General features: G+C 47.7%; 1 protein-coding gene across 1 annotated transcript in view; it reads right to left on the reverse strand.

Moving 5' to 3' along the window:
* The window catches only part of KIF26B (kinesin family member 26B), a 426,956-nt gene that overhangs the window by 99,515 nt on the left and 310,220 nt on the right, over positions 1 to 17,221 (reverse strand). Inside the window, exon 5 of the mRNA XM_034667636.1 lies at positions 9,923 to 10,106. Coding sequence (XP_034523527.1) covers positions 9,923 to 10,106 — 184 coding nt within the window. The remainder of the gene's footprint in view (positions 1 to 9,922; positions 10,107 to 17,221) is intronic.

Raw genomic sequence — 17,221 nt, forward strand, 5'->3', positions numbered from 1 at the left:
GGGATGAGTGCCCTTATAAGAAAACATGAGAGAGCTTCTTCTCCCCCTGTCCTCTCCCATCTCCCACATGAGGTGCGACAAGAGGACCACTGGGTGCGTGCCAGGAAGAGAGCTCTCTGGGACCCCAGGTCTGCTGGCACCCTGACCTTGAGCCTCTCAGTCTCCAGAACTGTGAGAACAAAGTTTTCAGTTCAGCCACCCAGTCTATATGTTATTTTGATTAGCAGCCAAATGGGCTCAGAGGGTATTACAGAACAGAGCTGAGATGAACTCCTAAAGCAATCAGAGAGAATGAGTAGTCAGAGGACTTTTAATTCAGGAACTATTTAACAATCTAAAGAAAATTATGGTTTGCTTTTAAGAATATATCAGAATGATTTCCCCCCTCCATGATTCATTTTAGTTCAATGAAGCATTAGAAAGGAATTCAAATGTTCTGTTATGCGAGTCATTCAGGAAGCCAGAACAGCATTTCCTACTCTGAGGCACAAAGGAAAACTTTCTAATTAACTCAGCAGTTTGGACTCACCGTTTTTTATAAAGCATTACTATCAATCCCATTTTAATGGGGTAATTATAGCAAATCATGATTAACTTTCCTTGCAGCCATTAGCAAGAGAAAGACACAGAAAGATAAGATGAGAGAAATGTTAGCTTAAAATATACCTACTATTCCGATTCTTTTGATATCAGTAATTGTCTAATTGTGCTGAGCCTGACCAAAAAGTGGTTTTTGGACAAAGAATGATCAAAAGCCCTATTCTGGCATTATAATCCATCTTATTGCCCTTTGGTTAATTGAGAACGTGGCATTTATTCCAGAGAGAATTCCCTCATTTTATCCTGTGCTTTCATTCCATAAGTCAGGATGCTAATTAGGATTACCGGTATTCCAGGGGGCCCCAAACCTATCCAATTATGGCACAGGTTTCTAGCCTTTAAAAAGTCCCCTCAGAAAAATCACCTTCCTCTTTCTATGTGTTTGCATGTCCCCCCATGTGCGCACACGCACACACACACACACACAATACCCTAAAAAAAAGCCAGTAGATTTGAGGCTGAAAATCACAAAATGGGGCGAAAGATGAACAATCTCTCATTCAAATTATGTCTTAAAGGCTTCATGACTGATCAGCTTCGTAAATTAAAATGTCTCTCTTCTCCCACATAAACAGGTTGACAAGGTACTTCACCTTGTTGGGCCTCGGTTTCCTAAGTGTCACATGGAGAGGATCTGACGAGATGGTGTTCTAGAAGTCTCCTCAGTGAGGGGTGTCCACTGCCTTTGCTCTCTGCCAGGGTGCCAGCATGAGGCAGCATGTCACTGTCCCGGGTCAGTGGGGCAAGGACCTCCAGGGTCTTTGTCATCTGGATGTTCTCGATGTTTCTGCCTCCTCTGCACAGTGTTCACCAGGCAGGATGGATCCCACACATACTCGACACCCAATCAGAACCCCCCAGGCCCTAACCAGAATTACGTGGAAACGCATGTGCAACATGTTTTGAGTGTCCCTCATGGAAGCTGCACTGTAGGGGTACAAGGATAGAAAGAACATAATTCCCTTCCCCCAAGAAGTTTACAACCTAGTGAGAGAAATCGAGGGTCTGGAGGACTTCACGTCTCTGGAGCATGAACCAGAAACCTTCTGGTTTCAGAAGGCCCCCTAACCCACCTAAGGCAGGCAGAAGTTCGGAGAACTGGAAAATGTAGCAGCTCTATGGAGAAAATGGGCCTAAAAATCTCTTCCCTTTCCTGTGCTCTGAACACTATAATAATGGACCAAGGCCTAAGACAGGTAACTCCAGGCCGCTGGACCCACTATGCCTCCCTGCTTACCCGAGAACCGTTCCATCCAGTTGGCTCTTTGTAGATATCCCAGGCAAAGAGAGCCCCAAATGGGATATTTTATATATGGTAATACACCCCCCTGTCCAAAATCAGATCTAAAGAAGCTGAAATGTGCTGCTTACCCTTCTAGTTTTTCTTCTGATACTACAAACCGTGGAAAATTACCTCCATACAAGTCGAACAGCAGTATTAAAAGCAGTCACGCTAGTAATGAAAAGCCAAATGGCGCCCCACTTTCTTTACACGTGTTTTACTGGGACCCTTTCTGTCCAGCGGCCTTTAATGGAGAACATCTTCTTCTTTTTTTTTTTATGTATTTTTATTACATTATGTTAGTCACCATACATCCCTAGTTTCTGATGCAAGGTTCGATGATTCATTAGTTGCGTATAACATCTTCTAATACTTCCCTCTCGTTTGCAAGAATGAAAGCTGCAAAATGCGAGAGCCTCATGGCAGGAGGTGTAGACAAAAGCCCCCACGACTGAGGGCATCCGGGTTTGCTCCAGAAACAGCTCGACCCTTGGAGAAGCCCGGGGTGTCTGGGCGGAGGAGCACAGCTTTGGACGGAGAGGGCGCTAGGACCGCGCGGAAACCTCTGCTTGGGGTTGGGGGCTGCGGGGGTGGGAGGGGAAAGGACCCACCCAGGTGAATGAGTCTGGAGGAAGGATCAGAATAAGAAAGGGAGGACGGACCTAAAACCAAAACCCAAAGGCAAGAGCTTAGCCCACTCAAGCAAAACCAGCAGAGCACAGAAAGGAATATCTGTAATTAGGGAGTAGGTCACACGAGTTGACTCCCCAGAAGAGCTGACAACTTAATTTACAAAGCTATCAGCCTCGCGGTCCTGATGAATTATTTTGTATTATTTATGCAGTATTATTTATGCATTCTTCCCTCTGCTCCCGCCCCCCTCCAGCACGCGGAAATAGAGAGCTCAGAAGTCACTTTTCCCATCTGTAGCTTTTAAGGATGGAGTGGTCAGTGGTGAGTGAGTAGCGGGCTCTGGAGTTTTCTATCATTTTATGTATACTTGAAATGAATGTCAAAGGCTGGCTCAAGGCTTTCCCGTCCTCTCCGATAGCGCTTCGGGATAAGGAATGATAGAACCGGGATAAGGAATGATAGAACCGATTATGAGGAATGTGACAATCTGCATACTGTTTAAATAACCTGGACCTTGGTGGGCTGGAAGGCGTGAAATTCTCCACATAACCTGGCATCACTTCCTGACCAAGGGAAAGATACACCAGCCATTTCTTCTTGTTGAATAAGTAAGAGCTCCATGAGTACCTTTAAAAACTCTGATTTTAATGAAATTTGTCTTGTTGTTTTCATCTTGTAATCAGAATGTCAGAAATCTCAGCTTCCTCTCCCTACAGTGTCACAGGGGTTCAGTACGGGCACTTTCCTGCATTGCACAGACATCGCGTTTTCTATAACTTGAAGGTTTGTGGTGAGTCTACTGGCGCCATTTTCCCAACAGCACCTGCTCACTGCCTGTCTAGGTGTCACATTTGGTAATTTGCACAGTATTTCAAACTTTTTCATGTGTTTGCTATGGTGATCAGTGATCTTTGTTACTATTGTAATTGGGGCACACTGTGCCCATATACGACAGTGACCTGATCAATAAAGATGGTATGTGTTCTGACTGCTCCACTGACTGGCCATTCCCCGGTCTCGCTCCCTCTCCTTGGGCCTCCCTGTTCCCTGACGCACAACAAAATTGAAATTAGGCCAATTAATAAGCCCTCCAGTAGCCTCTAAGTGTTCAGGTGAAAGGAAGAGTCACATGTCTCTCACTTTAAATCAAAAGCTAGATGTGATTCAGCTGAGTGGGGAAGGTGAAGCCATGTCAAAGCTGAGATAGGATGGAAGTAGGCCTCTTGCACCAAGCAGTGAGCCAAGCTGTGACCTCTAGGGAAAGTTCTAGAAGGAAATGACAGGGGCTACTCCAGTGAACGGATGAATGATAAGAAAGCAGAACAGCCTCACTGCTCACGTGGAGAACGTTTCTGTGGTCTGGATAGAAGACCAAACAGCCACGACATTCCCCTAAGCCAAAGCCTCACCCAGAGCAAGGCCCTGACTCTCTCCAACTCTGGGAAGGCTCAGAGAGGCGAGGGAGCCGCAGCAGAAAAGTCTGAAGCTGGCAGAGGCTGGTTCACGAGGCTTCAGGAAAGAAGTCGTCTCTATACAAGTGCGAGGCGAAGCAGCACGTGCTGACGGAGAAGCTGCTGCAAGTTCTCCAGAAGCTCCAGCTGAGAGAATTCACGAAGGAGGCCACACTCCACATCAGATTTCAGTGTAGATGGAACAGCCTTATGCTGGAAGAAAATGCCATCTAGAACTTTCACAGCCAGAGAGGAGACAATGTCTGGCTTCAAAGCTTCAAAGGACAGGCTGACACTTCATGAAAGGAAGGCTCCATCGATGAGGCCGACTTCACTGTGGTCTTATTTTAAGAAATTGCTGTGGCCGCCCAACCTTAGCGCCCACCGCCCTGGCCAGCCAGCAGCCACCAGTGTGGAGGCGAGACCCTCCAGCAGCAAAAAGATGACGACTTGCTGGAAGGTCAGACGGGGAGCATTTTTAAGCAATAAAGTCGTCTTAATTGAGGTTAGTACATGTTCCTTTAGACATAATGCTACCGCACACCTAATGGACCACAGTATCACATAAACGTAACTTTTATATGTGCTGGGAAACCAGACACTCATTTGGCCAACTCTACTGTGATCTTTGCTTTTATTGTCATGGTCTGGAACCGAACGTGCGGTATCTCTGAGGTGTGCCTATCATCGAATGACTTTGGCCGTAAAAAGGCTTATAAATCTGTAAAGGAAAAATAATATCCACTAAGAAACTCACATGGTTCTTTTATTTCTTTTTTTCTACACTATGAGCTTCCATATCAAACAAGAGACTGTTTAGAATGAAGCTGAATCTAGATAATGTAGGACCTAGTGGTGACACTGGCCAAGTAGTGTGTGTGTGTGTGTGTGTGTGTCTGTGTGTGTGTGTGTGAGAGTGAGAGAGAGAGAGAGAGAGATTATTTAGAGAACATATCTTTTAATAGAGGTCAAAATATGCTGCTACTGGATTTGAAAAATAGTGAATACAACACAGACGGCTTAAAATCAAGGGCTGAGAAGACCGATGAGCCCCAGCCTTTACTGCAGAGCAGATGTAATCCAGCCAGACAAGCAAGTCTATTTCTGAATCGTGACTCTGAGGACGCCACCAAGTCCCCTGTCTCTGGGCTGTAAGGCGGCCCGAAGAGGAGGAATCTCGGGGAAGCACCTGAGAAACACACAGATGGGTGTGGGTGGATGGTAAGGGGAGCCCCCACATGGACACCACGTGGGGACCCCTTAGCAGGGATCCCCAGGAGCAGGAAACAGCTGGGAGGGCCCAGGAGTGGTGGCTGTGGGGAGCCTCGAGTTCCTGGAGATCAGGACAGGCCCCCTCCTTCCTTTACAGGGATGTGCCCAGAGCGGCCAACCAGCTCCGCTGTCCTGTGTCCTGTGGGGACGTAGGACCTTTATAGATACTCACTGAGTGAATCGAGTACAATGAGCCCTCCCCAACCTGTCCCAGCTTAATTTTCCATCATGCCTCTTCATGATCGCTCCATCCGATTTTCTGTGATCTTTCCATATTCTCTAGAATCTGCTCTCTTGCTGCTAGCACTCACCTATAAGAGTTTTCTTATAGTCCCTAAAACACGACTGGGGGAAAACGGGCTGGGTGCTTCTCATTCTGTGCTTTGGAGGCATTCCCAAAGGTTCTAAAGGAAAAAGAAGGCTCCTCCCTGCCCTCGTGCTTCATGGATTTCCCTTCAGGTGTTCTTCTGGGAAGAGGAGCATTAGCCAAGCGTAGCGGTGGACACGACTGTCACCAGTACCAGTCTCATCTTCAGAAGCGCTGCGCACGGGAGGCATGGTGGCACGGCGACACACGCGGTGAGTTAAACAGATAACGGGATTTGCTCTAGAAGCTTGTAATCCAAGACAAAGAGCGCTGACTTTAAGCTGTGACAACTAACAAATGAACCTTAAACATGGATGTTAATTAATTGTGCAAACAAATTTCACGAGGAGCGTTTACGGACTTAGGAGAAGGAGCCATTTTCAAACAGATTAGATGTATCATTTACATATAAGCCAAATCAATGAAATATAAACGGGGACTAAACTGCTTGCATCCACTCATCATTTTTATCTATTCATTAAGAATGTCTCTACAAGACCACTTAGGGTAGTTTTGTTTACATGTCTTGGAGGTAATTCCAACTTTTCCTTAAATCATATTGTCCTTCATTTTGGTCCAAATTGGTGAGATCTTTTTTTTTTTTTTGAGAGAGAAAGCATGTGCATGTGCACACGTGTGTGAGCAGGGAGGGGAGGGCAGAGGGGGAGAGAGAATCTTTTTTTTTTTTTTTAAGATTTTATTTATTTATTCGACAGAGACAGAGACAGCCAACCAGAGAGGGAACACAAGCAGGGGGGGTGGGAGAGGAAGAAGCAGGCTCATAGCGGAGGAGCCTGATGTGGGGCTCGATCCCACAACGCTGGGATCACACCCTGAGCCGAAGGCAGACACTTAACCGCTGTGCCACCCAGGCGCCCCGGGAGAGAGAGAATCTTAAGCAGGTTCCATGCCCGGCGCAGAGCCCAACACGGGGCTGCATCTCACGACCCTGAAATCAGGACCTGAGCCAAAATCAAAAGTCGGACGCTTGACTGACTGAGCCACCCAGGGCTCCAGACTGGTGAGATTTCTAAGACTGACTGGAACAAGGCGCAAGGTTATAAGTGCTGTAAGGACTGGCATCCTGTCTAGTCTGTCCGCAACTACAAGCCTAGTGCCAAGCTCTGTGCCTGACACGTAACAGGCACTCAACAAACATCGGCAGTGTGCCCAGCAGAGCCCCAGGTGCCGATGATGTTCGAGCGTTTCCTGTGTTTGCTGTACTTCAGCTCCAAGTACAATGAAGTTATTGCAAATTCTTCCATCACCTTCCAGAAGAGCTTTTGCCCCAAGCGGTGCCCAGGGCTGCAGGGACTCTGGGTGGAGGGGGGAGCTGGTGACACCAGCAGGGAGTGCCATGGAGCGCCTCTGATCTCCAAGTGTGTCTGCTCTTGGCTGCTCCGCCTGCCCCTTCTCTCCCAGCCTCCACTGGATGAAGACGGCTGGATCTCAAGTTTACTTTGCTACCACTGTGGCCCCCTCACATTCTTCTCTCCACCCCCCAAATCGTGTCTATCTAGTGGCAGCGCAGTGAGACCTAGAAAATTAAAATGGCTTAATGCTCCTGACTCAGGAGGCACCGGAAGACCTCTTACCCTCTTGGGGCCTCAGTTACCTTGTTCACTAAACGAGAGGGTTGATCGAGAAAAACCCATCAGCCTCTTCCACACCTGTGAAAGCCTCCCAAGTTTCCCGAGGAAGTCCTGGAGGCGGCTGAGGCACAAGAGGTCAGGGTTGAGCTGGGCTTGCGCCCCACCCCCACCTCAGGTGTCAGTAATTAAGCTGGTTCTGGCGATTCCATCAAGCTTCCCCACTTCCAATTTATATATAGCATGGGTTATGTTCCATATTAGACTCCACTGTATGTCTTAGAGATGTTACTATGTAAGTTCTGCAACAGAGCTACATTGACAGGAATGAATCCTTCCATACGGGTAAGGGCTGCAGCTCCCCACAGTGAGGCAGCAGGGGGTGGGAGAGCAGGGGTGTGGGAAACGAGCCCCCGCTGAGGTCGGGCAGCTGGGTGTACGGCAGGTCCAGGCCCCCCAGCACTGTACAGAGCAGACACTCCCCACGCAGGAGACGGCGGGATGGGAGTTCTCACCAAGCTCTTGTTCCAGCCATACACGGTTTCAAGGAGGATACGCTTACTTCTTCCTTCCTGAGTCCCTCCCTCCCACGGTCACTTCCTCCCACCAAGGCCCTCCAGCACACTTGGCGGACAGCTGCCTCCTCCGTCACCTCCTGGGACGCCCAATCTGATGGCCCCGTCCACGACACACTTCCTCAGACACACGCAGGGCCTCCTGCCCTTCCTGGCTACTTAACGCCCCTGTCACCCCTTTCTCTCCCACTCACAGAAGCGTATGGGATTGCAAATGCGTGAGACAGAGGATCTCCTCCATTAAAAAATAAGTGTGTTTGCAAGCTTTCGTTGACTAACGATTATAACCTTAACTGTGGTTTTACTGGGTCTTATACCCGCTTATCTTATTTATAATCCTACTTAGTGTGAAGGATAACATCTGTTCTGCTTATATCTGACCAGAACCCTCCGAACTATTCTGATGCAAGTGCTGGTGTACCCTCCTGGCTGGTGACACTCTCTCTGTTGTTGGTTCAGCCCCTCGTGACCTGGTCCCCTTGTCTCAGAATTCAGGGAGGGGGGGTTAGGGAGGGGACAGGAGAACACAGGAGGCCCGTGGCTCGGGGCCCAGGCGTACCTGAAGATGGATGTACGTCGACCCTTGCAGGAACCACAGAGGGGACCACTATTACAGAGGCAGGGAGACAGTTCCTTACGTGGTTCATTTTGAGGCATCCTGGATCTGGCTATGTTGGGGTATGTGAGTAGGCCAGGTTGGCCAATAATCACATGTCCTCAAAGTGATAACATTTAATATTTGCTCACACTTGTTCAAAGGAGAAGTTGGCTGTGGCTCAGAAAGTGAGAGAAGGAGACTACAGCTATCTTCGTTTCAACCAGGGCAGCTCTGCTCTGGCACTGAAGTTCCAAACTCCTTACAAAGCAAGAGCCCACATACACTTCAAAAATGCCTCCAGTGGTCAATTTTATGTCACATGTATCTTAGCATGATTAAAAAGAAAGGAAAAGATTTTAATGCCCTGCAGTTACTTGTGCCCACCCTCCCCAGAAGGCAGCATGTCAACCAACCAAAATTACCCCCGTGAGGGTTTCCCTGCTCTCCCTCAGCGGCAACCCCGTGAGTCCTTCCCTAGAGAGGGATACTGGTCCCAAGGGTTTTCACCATCTCCGTCCTGGCTGGTGAGGCCAAGGCAGCCCTACAGCCTTCTTGCCTACTTTGCTTCAGGGCTGGCAAAACCATCAGCTGACAACTGCCTACCCTGCCCGATGCCACGGAACATTCCAGAGCTGGGTGCTTTCCACTGAAGTATTGCTCTGTTCAACATAAGCTTAAAGTTTAAACGCCGTTGGGAAGAGTAACAGAGCAAGTTAATACTTTCCCAATGGGCCAGTGAAATTGGGGGGGAGGGGAAGAGCATGGGAGGAGGCAGAGAAACAGGGAGAAGAAGGGGCAGAGGGCCCCAAACTCCAGAAGGACTCAGAGTTACGGGAAGACCATGAACCTGAACAGCAAAGTCTGGGGGTCAAGGGGAAAAGAGATCTCTACAGTAAGAGCTGGAGCCTCAGAGCGTGGCAGCCGCCCCCTCAGCCAGACCTACAACTTTCCAGAAACAAGCCCGGGCGGATCACGTGAAGTCAGCGAGGCACTGGAGAGGAGGCTGTGAGCCCCGTCTTACTCCAAACAAAAACCAACGAAATACAGCAGCCGACTTCCTGGGGTAAATGTTCTTAGAAGTCTCAGCTTATTTCCCACCTGGAGGGCAAGAGTGACGGTGACTTCGCCCGGACACCCATGTCAGCACAGAGAGTTTGGGGTGATGCCTGGAAACAAAGTTACCCCAAACCCAGCGGAGCCACATCTCCTAATAGCCCTGGCCTGCTGGCGGGCCTCCTTCTCAGGATTTATATCTTTGCTGGGCTCCTGCCTCTGCCTGTGTCTTTTGTGTCTTTCTGTCTTTTCTTCGAATGGTTACAGTCCTGTCAATACCCCGCAGCTGTTTTTTCCTCCCCCAACCCAATCAGATCTCCAACAATCTGAATGTCGTCATTTGCTATGCAATGCATGTAACTCAAGAAAAGTTTATGGTCCTTCCAAGTGAATTTAATTTTGTCTCCTATTCTCCCCTTCACCCTTTGGTGTTCACAACCAAACTGGGCTCCTGGTTCCCCTCCGTCCCCTTGCGGCACCACCCCGCCCGCCGAGCGCCTACCTTGCCCAGGCCTGGCGTGTCCTTCACCTTGCTGACGGCCCGCAGCAGACACGGGGGCGCCGGGGGAGGGCAGGTCTGCAGAATGCCGCTGAAGCTGGTGGCAAAGAGAGGGGGCTCGGCCACAGAAGAGGTGGAAGGTCGATGTTTCTTCTTTTTAGAAGACAGATTTAACTTCTGGGCAGCTCTGGAAAGGAAAAAAGGGCAGAAAAGGGACAATGAGGGGCAAGCATCATCCGATGTCCAATCAGATATGCCAGGCTTACTTTATTTATCCTCTTTCTATTAAAGAACCCCCGGTTCTTCCTGAAGCTTGCTAGTTCCCTGTTCATCCTCCAGGGGCTTGGCAGCGGCCCCTTACTACAGCCCAGTGAACCTAGTGAGCTGCCCAATCACTTACACGGAAGTAAAAAAAGCCGTCCAATTGCACGGTTCTGCAATCACGATTCCTAAAGACTTGCCTGCGACCCATACTTAGCTTAAGCGTGGATACAGCTGGTCGTCTTTGGGGAAAAACAGCCCCTCCGAGGTTAATCATCCCACCACTTCTCTGGTATGAACTCAAGTGTGAGAGACCTTACTAGCTGTTTAGAAACTCGAACACCTTGTAAAATCCCAACCACCCTGATGAAGAACCGTGTGGCGACCAATCCAGGCTCGCTGTGTGTGGTTGCGGAAGGAAAACACATGCCCGGGACCACGGGGAAACATAAATCAGCCTGGTTTTGGAAACGTAACACCAAATCAGAACAGAGTCCAGCCAGGGTATACGGCACCGAGACTGTGGCTGCTCGTGTGGAAAATGGGCTTTGTGCAGGGTGGTCTTTCAATACAAAATGCAATTCATGGGGGCGCCCGGGTGGCTCAGTCTGTGAAGCATCTGCCTTTGGCTCAGGTCATGATCTCAGAGTCCTGGGATCGAGCCCTGAGTGGTGTCGGGCTCCCTGCTCCACGAGGAGTCTGCTTTTCCCTTTCCCTCTGCCCCCCGCCCCCAGCTTGTGCTCGCTCTCTCTCAAATTAAAAAAATGCAATTCATGGGCAAGTGCCAGGGGTGAGGGTCAGGGCCATCAAAGGTGGCATCGCGAGGGAAGTTGGGGAAAGGCGGGAGGGAGGTTGGCGGCATCATTAACACCTTTGGGGGTTCACATCCCATCTCCTACCACACAAATGTTCTGCAACACTTACACCACATTCTTCTTACAGCGAGTGGTGGGGAGGGGTGAGAAATCAAAGCAAGGGGCCACGAGGCTAAGTTATTGCAGAGGCTCTGATATGCTCACTTCTGGATTAATTCCAGAGGTAGTGGGCAGCTGGCTTCTTCCTCTCTCTTATACCTACCACCCGCGCCTACCCACACCCCACTCCCAGCCCCAGCAGAGGGGGAGACTGAGGGTCCTGAAAGTCAAAGCATATATGCAGGGCACTCCCAAGGACATCACCCCAGGGTTCCCTCCTCTCTCTCTCCTACAATGCCAGATTTTCACTCTGGAAAATACTGGATCATTCCCAACAGCATACAAGCATGCTTCCATCTTCAAGGAAAAACACAAAACGTCTTCTTTTTTTCCACAGCCAGCTCCCATTCTGTTTCCTTGCTCATCTTTTACAAAACTCAGAGCAAGAGTTGTCTGTCCTTGCTTTCTCTGGTTCCTCTCCTTCTCCTGCCTCTGAGCTCATTCCAGTGGGGGATCCAACCCCCAGTGGCTCTGCAGCTGCTCCTATCCCGGCTGGGATGACCTGGGGGTTAGCTCAGTGGCATGGTTCTCGGCCTCGTCTCTCCTGACCCATCGGAGCACTGATTATATCCTTCAATTTCATGTACCTTCTTCCTGAGGCTTCCAGGACATTCCTGGCCATGCCTTCCTGGTTTTCTTGGCTGGTTTCTTCTCTTCCCCAAACCCCCTCAGTGGGGGCAGGTCTCAGTCCTCAGTCCTCTTCACGTCTACCCTCAGTCTCTAGCTGTTATCCCCCAGGAGCACCATTTAAATAACATCGCAATACCCGTGGCCCCTAAATTTTTATTTCCAGCTCTCTCTGGATCTCGGTATTTATTTATCCAACTACCTCTTCAGCAATTCCATTTGGATATCTAATCAATGTCTTGGACGTAGACACTAAATTCTTGATCTTCTCCTGAAAAACTGTGAGCCCTTGGACTCCCCCCTTTCAGAAAATGACAGTTCCATCTGTGCAATGGCCCCAACATGTCTGACTCCTCTTTCTCTCACACCAGGCAGCTGATCCATTAGGAAACCGTATTGGCTCTAACTCCAGATTGTATCCATGATCCCCCGCCTGTCACCACCCTGACTGCCACTGTCTCCGTCTGAGCCACTAACCCCTCGTGCCTGGCTTTCTAGAAGGGTCTCCTAACTTGTCTCCCTTCTTCTGTTGCCCACCAGCTCCCCACCCCCACTGCCCAGGCTGTTTTCCACATGGTTGTCAGAGTGGTTCTTTTAAAACATAACTGCTCATAAAACACGACTCCTCGGGAACATGGGGTGCTCAGTCACTGAAGCGTCTGCCTTTGGCTCAGGTCATGATCTCAGGGTCCTGGGATCGAGTCCTGCATCGGGCTCCCTCCTCAGCGGGGAGTCTGCTTCTTCCTCTCAGTCTGCTTATGCTTTCTCTCTCTCTCAAATAACAAAATAAATAAATCTTTAAAAAAAAAACCCAAAACCCACAACTTCTTACTTTGTTTCTCATCTCATAGTAAAAGCCAAAGTAATTACAGTGGCCTACAAGGCCTCACACACATCCTCCCTCCTACCTCAGACCACCTTTCCTCCTATTCTCGTCTTCAATTACTCTGATCCAGCTGTACTAGCCTCCAAATACTCCTGGTACTCCCGCTGCAGGGCCTTTGCACAGGCTCCTGCCTTGGCCTGGAACACTCTGCCCCACGTAGAGCTAGGCACATGGCTCACTCCCTCACCTCCTTCAAATCTTTCTTCACATGTTACCACATCAACGAACCTACCCTGCACACCATGGCTGACTGTACTTTCCAAAGATGGCTGCACCCGTACATATCCCATCCCACATGCTCTTCCTAGGACAGGACATTGATGCATCTCCATTGACAGGCATGGTCTCTTTTCCTTCTCTTCAAACCTCAGTGGAACTTTGAAACTGCCTTGACCAACAAATGTGGTGGGAATGATGTTGCATGCCCTCCAAGGTTGGGTCATAACAGACAATATGCCTTCTACCGGCTTTCTCACCCTTAGAACCTGGCCTCCCCATTGTGAGGAAGCCCATGTCCCACAGAAAAAGCCATGCAGAGAAGAGCTGAGGACTGCAGTCGATAGCCAGTGCCAACTACGGGACACCTGAGTAAATGAGCCTTCAGATGATTGCAGGGACCATACTTCAAGTCTTTTGGCTGAGACCCAAGGCACTGGGAGCAGAGATAAGCCATCCTCACTATGTCTTGTCCCAAATTTCTGAACTCCAGAGACCATGAGAGATAGTAAGTGATCATTGTTGACTTAAGCCACTAAGTTTTGGGGTCACTGGACACAACCATAGTAAATGAACCAGAGCCTGTGCCCAATCTCCTCATTTCCCTTACCCTGCCTGCCTTACCCACCCACTCCCTGCACGGCACTTCCTGTCTTCTAACGAAGCACGTGGTTTACTTAGTTATCATGAGTGGCGTTTATTGTCTGTTTCCTCTCTAGAGTATAAACCCAGCGGGGCCAAAGGAACATATGTATATGTTGAATGAATGAATGAAGACCGAAGGATCTAGGGATATTTTGCCGGGAGAATATAAACCAGGAGAAAAGGGAAGGAAGAGTCTTCTAAATAACTGTCTTCAAAAAAATGAATAGGAGCACCTGGGTGACCAGTTGGTTAAGTATCCTTATCTTGATGTCAGCTCAGGTCGTGATCTCTGGGTTGTGGGATTAAGCCCTGCATTGGGTTCCACGCTCAGCACGGAGTCTGCTTGTCCCTCTGCCCCCCTCCCTGCTCGAGTGCACATGTTCTCTCTCAAATAAATAAATAAAATCTTTTAAAAAAAATGAATAAATGATATGTAGCAGGAAGTATTTTTCAAGCAAGAAAAATTTCACAGGCTATCTTACTGAATCTCAGAAAACCTGCACAGAAGACAACAGTTCTCCCATTTCACAAAGAAACGGGACTTTAAAGCATTAAATCCAGAGTCCTTTTAGCATCTGACCTGAATCTGGACGTCCAGCTTCTTCAGATACTGGGCAGATAATGGGCAAATTACTTCAATCCCGATTGTTTATAATGCATATGAAGGGTCTCCATAGCACCTGGCATGTCGTTGGCACCCAATACGATCCTTATCACTGTCATCACCATGATTGCCAACCTCAGTTTCTGCATAGTAAGATCCAGCAAAAATAGCACCTACCTTTGTAGACTCAGTAGGAAGATGAAATAAGACTGTACATTAGGGGTGCAATACACAGGAAAGTTCTTAAGAGATGGCCCTTTGTAGGATTTTAGGTAGTGAAGCTGAGACTGCAGGTCTACCTGCCCCATATTGTACAACACTGTCTCTAAATAGGTAGCAAAACAGGTAGGCGAGATGTAAAGACAAGTTTGGGTTTATAAGTATAAGGTTTATCTTTCTAGAAACTAGAGTAACCCATTAGTCATGGGTCTGCTTCACGAAATAGTGAGCTTTCTGTCACCGGAAGTGCCCAAGCAGGAGCTAGAAAACCACTTTCAGGGAATATCAGGGAGAAGGATGCATGAGTTGGAAGAATCAGGTGATTTCCAAAATCTCTTCCAAGTTTCAGAAGTGGTTCCCAGAATCACTAAATTCCATTTAGGGAAGCCTCTGTTGGCTTCAATGCAGAAAAAGAGTAACGGAAGGAATTATTTTGAGAATACAGTTAAAAAGTGCTTTCTTTTTAAAACATGTATATGAAATAAATGTACCAAACAGAATTCCAGGATTTGAAAAATTAATAAGAACCATATTTTATAGCCTTATATTCTATGAGAACATGTGACTGCAATTTCGACATCATTATAGCCAGCTGTTTGATCTGATCTGTTTCTCATGTTCCAATTTCTTGGAAGTCACCAGCTTCTGCTTTTGTTATATAACACTTCAATGACAGACAGAGAGGGCAAGGTTAAGGTCCAGAAATCACTCATGGATAATTGTATTACTCACTGACATAAAGGAGAGGCCGTCATGAAAGAATTGAAAAGGTAAAGACATTTTGGCCAGATGTGTATTTTGTGTAATTAATGCCTTCTAATAAGTTCTTTCTTCACGGGGAGAAAAGCAAATGAGTCTTAGAAGATTTCAAACAACAGCAACAACAACAAAAACCCTGAAACACTACTATAAGCTATATTTCCTTGTCTCATTCTCATCACGGACAGAATCATATATTACTTCAAGCTAGTCATCCCAGCACACATCTTTAAATATCCATAAGCTTCATTTACTTCTCTGTGCCTTATTTCAAGAAAAAAGACAGTCTCTCTAACAGGATGAAATTCCTATTTACGGAACACCTATAAGGAAAGTGGTGCCGTGCTAAGCCTTATGAGGCTGGGAACTTGGCAAGGATTTAAACTGGTGAGCCCAGTTTTTCCCTCTGGGTTCTACCCCTTTCTCTCACTACTAGCCTTGTCACCTCACCCAGGAGACAACTATCCTAATACATTGTGGGATGCTATCTGAATCCAGAATTCAGTTTGGAATTGAGATGACCTTCACATGGGACAGTTACTTATTCTCATTGACCAGATCTACCCAGATCTTATTTAAAAAAAAGGGGGGGGAGGCGAATAATTATCTGGTAAATGTACCTTAGTTGGGGGGGAAATCTTAGGTCTCAGTTATATAGAACTTTCAGAATTGTGGGGTGCTTAAATGGAAAGCCCTTCATGGTAAGTGCATCTCATGAGAGTTAAATTGGGGTCTGCCACCCTTAGTGTCTAGAGATTACTAAAATACTGACCTAACAATCTCTTAAGAATTATTAGCTTTGCAAGGAATAGAACTTTCCTTAGGGAACAGGCAGGAGTATAAGGCAGGACAGTCATTTTTTTTAAGGACTCACTATCCTTTTTAAAATTTGACATACCATGTGTTGCTGACCACATTTGGAGAGCATTTCCTCCTTTTCTTTTCTTCCTTTCTTTCTTTTTTTTAAAGTAGACTCCATTCCCAGCACGGAGCCCAACTTGGGGCTTGAACTCACGATCCTGAGATCAAGATCTGCGCTGAGATCAAGAGTCAGACTGAACCACCTGAGCCACCCAGGTGCCCAAGAGAGCATTTCCTCTTATATGAGGGGGGTGTCCGAGTGTGGGATGCTCAGATAGGTGGGTAAACGGTTTATATGAATTAAGAGGTCATTCAAGCTCTACTAAATCGGACCCAGGGCAACTGGCTGGTGAGGCATCCGCTGTAGAATTGCTCCACATCTGCTGCACGGAGAGGGTCCTGACCCAGGAGGGGACGACGGTGACAGGATGTCCACTGTCAGCATGTAAAAGACAACCCACACTTCCATCTAATGTGACAGTGGCTGGGGCTGCCATAGGCTGCGATGGTTTCTGTGCCTTTATAAGATATTTCAGTGCTCGGAGGATTAAGACTGCCTGATAATGAGCAATGATTTGACAGATCACTGTAGCTCCCCGGAAATCTGTGGGGTCAATGACGTGGGGGTCGAAGAAAATAAAGCCGATTAGAAATAGAGAGGATATGTGACAAGAACCAGTGGTCTGAGGCAAAGCTTCTGGAAACAGGTAGGATGTCCATGTGCATGTAAAAAAAAAGCAAAAACAACAGCAACAAAACACCAGTTATGCATTGTTTTGAAATCACACCGACTGGAAAGCATTCAGCCATCACCGCGATGCACGCTACTGTTTGGAGGCTCTCCAGCAGGGAAGAAGAGCGTTCTCCGCCGCCTTTCCAGGCTGTAACCGGCTGTCCGCGCAGTCCTTTCCATGTCTCCAGAGGCCGAAAAGCATATGGGTCATGGAGTTTTTCTGATTTTTATGTAGATGAGCCATTTCATTAGTGCAGGAAGATAATTCATGACATGGCTTCAAATAAAATGTTTACCGTCAGGAGCAAAACATGGCTGACCATTAACGTCACACCACATTGTGCACAACAGTGCAGCCGGACGTGATTAGAGTTCGAAAATGAACTGATGTCTAGAGTTTAATGCCCAGTGCTCACTCACAGTGATCATTTCTATAAATTCACCCGTATTCTTCTCTTAAAAATCTGCCCATTCTTCAAGCGCTTGTGTAAGTTGCCATCATCAACTCCCTCAGCCT

This window comes from Ailuropoda melanoleuca, chromosome 8 (genome assembly GCF_002007445.2).
Source record: "Ailuropoda melanoleuca isolate Jingjing chromosome 8, ASM200744v2, whole genome shotgun sequence".
Classification (NCBI taxonomy): Eukaryota; Metazoa; Chordata; class Mammalia; order Carnivora; family Ursidae; genus Ailuropoda; species Ailuropoda melanoleuca.